General features: G+C 36.9%; 1 protein-coding gene across 1 annotated transcript in view; it reads left to right on the forward strand.

Moving 5' to 3' along the window:
• Positions 1-6,000, forward strand: part of Vps13a (vacuolar protein sorting 13 homolog A) — a 198,768-nt gene extending 192,768 nt beyond the window's left edge. Inside the window, exons 70-72 of the mRNA XM_057777994.1 lie at positions 621-744; positions 957-1,031; positions 3,881-6,000. Of these exons, the coding sequence (XP_057633977.1) occupies positions 621-744; positions 957-1,031; positions 3,881-3,931 (250 nt within the window). The 3' untranslated portion in view covers positions 3,932-6,000. The remainder of the gene's footprint in view (positions 1-620; positions 745-956; positions 1,032-3,880) is intronic.

A 6,000-nucleotide genomic window follows, 5' to 3' on the forward strand; every position in this document is an offset into this window, starting at 1 on the left:
TTCTAATTATTTTCACCATTTGAGATTCTTTAACTCATGGCTTGTTTTAGGTATGCCTTTATTTTTAAACATTGAGGAGTGTTGTCATTTTTCTTCTTTCTGTTAACTAGATTCTTATTTTAGTCCATTATGCTCTGAAAACAGATACTTTTATGGTTTCCATTGTTTAAAATTTATTGGATTTTGTTTTATTTGTGATACTGGAAATCAAACCCAAGGCCACACACTTTTTAGGAGGCAGTTTACCATTAAGCCATACTTCAAGCCCTAAATTCATTAAGGTTTTTTGTGGTGCTGTAGAAATGGCTCGGCTGTTAAGAATACTAGCTGCCCTTGCAGAAGATCCAGGTTCAGTTCCCAGCATCTACATGAGGTAGTGCACAGTCACCTTTAACTCCAGTTCCAGGGACTTAATGACCTCCTCAGACCTCTCGAGGTACCTGCACACGTGTGCACATACAAATTAAATATTTTTGAAAAATAGGATTTTAATGTGACTTAGATTATCTATGAATGTTCCATGTGTGCTTGTAAAAAAAATAAAATATAAAAGTAAATCTTTTATTTAAGTTTTATTAAGTCCTTCAGTTCTCAAAGTGAATCCTTTCTTCTTCCCCTAGTGGTGTGTTGTTTGTAACAAAGGGAACATTTGGACAACTTACATGTGAATGGCAGTATAATTTTGATGAGTTTACCAAAGAGCCATTCATTGTTCATGGGAGAAGATTGCGTATTGAAGCAAAGGTATGTAGAACAGACCGGTTTTTGATGTTTATGTTTTCTAAAATAGTGCACTGGGGTTGTCTCTGATCTGTCTTTTATGAATGCTGCTTTGTCTCAGGATAGCTTTCCTTAGACAATCTAATTGTAGTATCTGTAGGAGGGAAAAAGCATTTCTTTATTGTATTTCTACAACTGGGTTTTCTTTTTAATGAACTTACGAATTCTGTTTGTAGGAACGAGTGAAATCTGTATTTCATGCCAAAGAATTTGGGAAAATAATTAACTTCAAGACTCCAGAGGATGCTAGGGTAAATATAATTAATTTTTTATTAAGCCTCAAAGAAACATCTCACTTTGAAGCCATATTTTTCAGAAGTTAAATTTTGTTTAGGTCTTTTGTTTTTAACAGCTTTAGTATATGTAATTAATGATATGTCCTTCAACCATCTTTCAATATATTCAACACTGACTTTTTATATCAAATTGCTCTTCATTTTTTTATTTTTTGAGACAGGGTCTCACTATATAGTCCAGGATATCCTAGAACTCACCGTTTTCCTTCCTCAACCTCTTAAGAGCTGAAATTACATGTTTCAGCATGTTCTGTTAAATGCTGTCATAGTTCAGTTTTTAAAAGTCAGCAAATAAACACCAAGAATCATTCTTTTCTAATGTTAATCTGTCCGCTACAGAAGAGAAAGTATAACTCTATGTCGCTAATTTCTTTATTGTACAGTACAATGGTGTAACAAAGCAAGAAAGAAACCAAGCCTGTGGTCAACAAGGTAGAGTTTAGTATTTCCTCTCTTGCTCACTAGTAGAACTTTGAAGGAAATCAGTTAACCTCAGTTTCTTTGGAATAGGAGTGGTCTAACTGAAAAAGACTGCACATGCTTTGGGTCATGATGAGGAAGAAAAGGAAGTCTGTGAACTGATGTCACATTAGTCAGTGCTAAACCTTCTCATGCAGCAGTGGGCTGTTTGGAGAAGCTCATCTTAAGAGCACTGGACCTTTCACTTCATCCCTGCCTCTCGCCTTCTTACCACCTTCTTCAGAAAATAGGATTATCTTCCAGTTCACTTGTCGCATCTAGACATTAATTGCTCTCCTCCTACATACCGTGGACCAGTTAGTGTATGCTATGCAATTTAACACATGCTTTGCAATTTCTATCAGGGTATTGTGAATAAAGACAACATTGCTGTACTAATCATAGGAAGGGTAAATGAATTACCTAGAAACAGGAATAAAACACTGAAGTTTTAATATATTTATGACCTGGAACAGGGAGACAGAATAGAACTAATACCTGAGCTTTTCCTTGGAGGTAGACTTTATTACTGCTTCAATTTCATTAATTTTTTATTGGACTGTGTGTGTGTGTTTCAGTCTTGGTAAGCTACATGCATCTTGAATTTATATATGACCACTATTTTGGTACATAGCTATTGGTAATAATTTCTGACGATATTTATTTCTATGGTGTCGTTTCTGGTTCTGAGTCTTCTATTTCATCCAAAAACTTGGTCTAATTTGTTTATCTTTTCAAGGAGTAAAGACTTCATTGATTTATTTGTCTCCCTGTCATTTATTTGTTTTGATTCTTACTCTTTCCCTCTAACTTGGAGTTTGGCTTGTTTTTTTCTGCTTCCTTAAAGCACAGTAAAATGGTTTATTCTCTGAGTCCATGTTGCTTTGTATCAAATTCTAATCTCTTTCTACAACTTTTGATCCAAAATTGATTTTTCTATAAGTATAGCTACTCCCTATTTCTTCTGAATTCCATTTGCATGGAATATCTTATTCAGTCCCTTCACTTTGCAATTCATATATGTCCTTAGAGATGAATGTGTTTCTTATAAATCACATGGTAGATTTGGGTTTGGGGTTGTATAGGTTTCTTTTTTTTTTTTTTTTTTTGAGACAGGGTTTCTCTGTGGTTTTGGAGCCTGTCCTGGAACTAGCTCTTGTAGACCAGGCTGGTCTCGAACTCATAGAGATCCGCCTGTCTCTGCCTCCCGAGTGCTGGGATTAAAGGCGTGCGCCACCACCGCCCGGCTTGTATAGGTTTCTTAATCTAGTCAGTCATACTGTCTTTTACTTGGAGCGTTTAATCCATTTATATTCCACATCATTATTCATAGGTGAGGACTTAATGCAGCCCATGTAGAACTCGAGTTTAACTGTCATGGCTGTGCCCTTCTCCCCAGCAGGCGGTATCTTGCTCTGTGCTCTGCTGCCTGAAGTTGGGGGAGGAGTGGTAATTGTAGTCAGTCACCTAGCATAGTTCCATTGGCCCAGTGACCAAGAGTTAGTTGGGGTTTCACTGTGGTATGGCATGATTGAGTTTCAAGACTAAGACCTGTGCTAGACTGTCTTGCCCCTGAGTGAGGGGCATCTTTCTATGCTGAGTTGACTGAAGTTGAGTTATAGTGGGGCGTGGTATCGCTTACCTTCCTTAGATGTCTTTTTGTTCTCCGTACTCAATAAGCAGGCATATGTCTCACCTGACTTCCTTAGCTCTTGTAAAGGCAGTTTGATACATGAGTGGCTGTTCAACTTGGTGGGGGACAGCCACCAAAGGATCTTATTTAGCTGCCTTGTAAATCTTTTGGAAATGGGACCCAGCTATATCATATCTTTCACTTATCATGCAGATCCCACAATCATGGGCATTGCTCATAGAAAGGTTTGTATTTCATTTTAATAATCTCTAGTCCTTTCAGCATAAATTTTTATCCTGAGATGATCAAAACTGCTCAAAGATGTTACTGTGCTACTCCCAACTACAGATTCTTTGTCCTGCTTTAACTGAAACTTATACATACAGAATGGCGCAAAGTGGAAAGAGCTTTGTAACAATACTGACTTTTCAGACAATGTCAGTTGTCTAATGACCAAATTATACATTTTCTGGCAGAATAGTTCATTGTACTTTTCTTTTTCCCAAGATAACGTCTTATTCCAAGGACCTTAGAGAAATGCTCTCCTCTGAACTCCAGCTGTGTCCTGCTCTCTTCTGTAGTCTGTAGGTTAACTGTTGGCTATCAGTTTATGCCAACATGTAATGTTGGCTTTGAGATTTCTACTCATTAAATTTTGTTTCATCACAAGTTCATTGAGATTAGTAAATGTTGCTTTATTTCTTCCCAACAGTGGATTCTGACAAAGCTGGAAGAAGCAAGAGAACCATCTCCGAGCCTGTGAAGAGGGAATGCTGCCTGGAGGGACAGCAATCCGCTATTACAGTTCCCTTGCTGTACCTTCTAACCCCTGTGGAGAATAGGAGTCATTCCAGGGATCCTATGCTTTTAAATGCCTTTAAAAAAAAAAAAAATCCGGAATCAATCGGGTAAACAGCTATGTGATTAAAATACTAGAAGGTCCATTTAGTTTCCTAATCTGAATCATGCATCTGGTTATGATTCTTTTTTATAAAAAGAAGTGTTTACTTCAGGGTATTCTCAGTAGTAGTAGACAGATTGCTCAGTCTTCATGTCAAACAAAATGTGGTTTCCCAGTTAACACTGTAAACTTCTCTCATGCTTACTTTGTCTCCCGAAGTGACGGGAAATGATCAGATTAAGCACTGCCTCAGTAGTGACATGAAAACTTTGGTAATTTCTTTAGAATCATGAAGTTCTTTTTACAAATAAATATTTTGGTATTTTCCTTATTTAAAAAAAATGGTTTGGATTATACTAAAATGCATAGTATAACTGTGAAAAACAATCTTTTTTGAGATTGGACATAATGCCCCTTGAATCACAGACTGAGAGGCTTTAAAAACTGAGTATCATACCCAAAAAATGGTACAATCTCTCCAGATCTTTAGAGCCTTGGAAATATTTCCTCAGGGAAACCCCATGGATTTACCCAGTTTGTGTTGTTAATAGACGGTTGTGTTTAAAGTAAAAATTTACAGCCTTAATATTGCTTACCTTCTGTTTACTGGTAAAAAAATTTAAAAATTCAAAAAAGAGAAGCTTTTGCTGGCATCTTAGCGCTAATGAATTATGCTCTGGAATAAAGAGCTCCTATCATGAGTTAAAGGACAAACCCTAAAATCTAACCAGTAAGCCATCCTAATGTCTTGGATTAAGAATTTCAGGTTTGTCTACTCTGTAGTTATTCAGGTGAGAAACACTTAGTTAAAAATACAGGCTCATCGCTACAAAAGTTCCAAACTCCATCACAGTAAAAAAACAAGGTTACAGGTTTTTTTCCCTCTTTGGTTTTAATCCAAGATCTTTGCTCTTTACTATTACTGGACTACTTAAAGTGAAACAGAATGATTGTCCAATTGTGACCTATAAACAGAATGTCTTAACTGGTTATTGAATACACACTTGTTAAATCTATATTGTAATGTTACCAACTTGTCATAAACTGGTGTTGAAATTGAAGAGTCTTGTTTGGTCACTGAGTATTTAATCTACAGGTTTGTGAAGTCTCTTGCTTTTATGTACAACCTGGAATGAATAGCATGCGAGTCTGTAGCTGCAGTTGTTGCTGCCCAAATCCTGCTATTGTTACCATATGATTTCACAGAACACATTAATTGTTATTGGTGGTGTCCTCCAGAATGCTTTCTCTGCTAAACATAAGTTGAATCAAAAGATGACACATCTCAAATTGTTTTAGTTATGTCTCCCTAAGATGACCTTTCTTCAAGGTAAGGCGCAAGTTTTCTCTGTTGCTGAGCCCCTCCAGGTTTGCAGATTAATCCTGCAAGGAGAGGTAGTTAGGTATCATCTCTGTATCTGGAATGTCACTTCTCTGGCACTGCAGTCACTGCCAGTAGTTAAATACCTCATTAGTTACTTCTTTCATGAGTTCAGAAAAATTAGATTCATAACTCTTCAGGTATGCCATGGCAAAGTGCAAAAGTACTAGCATAGCGATTGTGTATATTCTGGCAGCCGGCAGGATGGGTTTTATAACTGGTACACATACATAGCTAATGTGCCTTTTCTCCTTGTTCCTGTATCAATAAAAACCGAGAAATAGCTCTTGTTCCTTATGAATCATGTGCCTATCACCTCCTCCCATCACTCTCTGACTGTGCACTAGAAAGACACAGATTGTTCTAGGATAGTCTGTGTCTAAACAACTATGAAAACTAGGAACACTAACCACCATTGACATAGACAAGACACTCACATGACACTTTATAATTTACAGTTATGTGTTTGAGTCAGTAGTCTTTTTCAGAATCTTTTGAGAAAATCATCCAGGAATCATAGTATTCAGATTTCTCCAATAGCTTTGCTTTC

This window comes from Chionomys nivalis, chromosome 8 (genome assembly GCF_950005125.1).
Source record: "Chionomys nivalis chromosome 8, mChiNiv1.1, whole genome shotgun sequence".
In the NCBI taxonomy this organism is placed as follows: Eukaryota; Metazoa; Chordata; class Mammalia; order Rodentia; family Cricetidae; genus Chionomys; species Chionomys nivalis.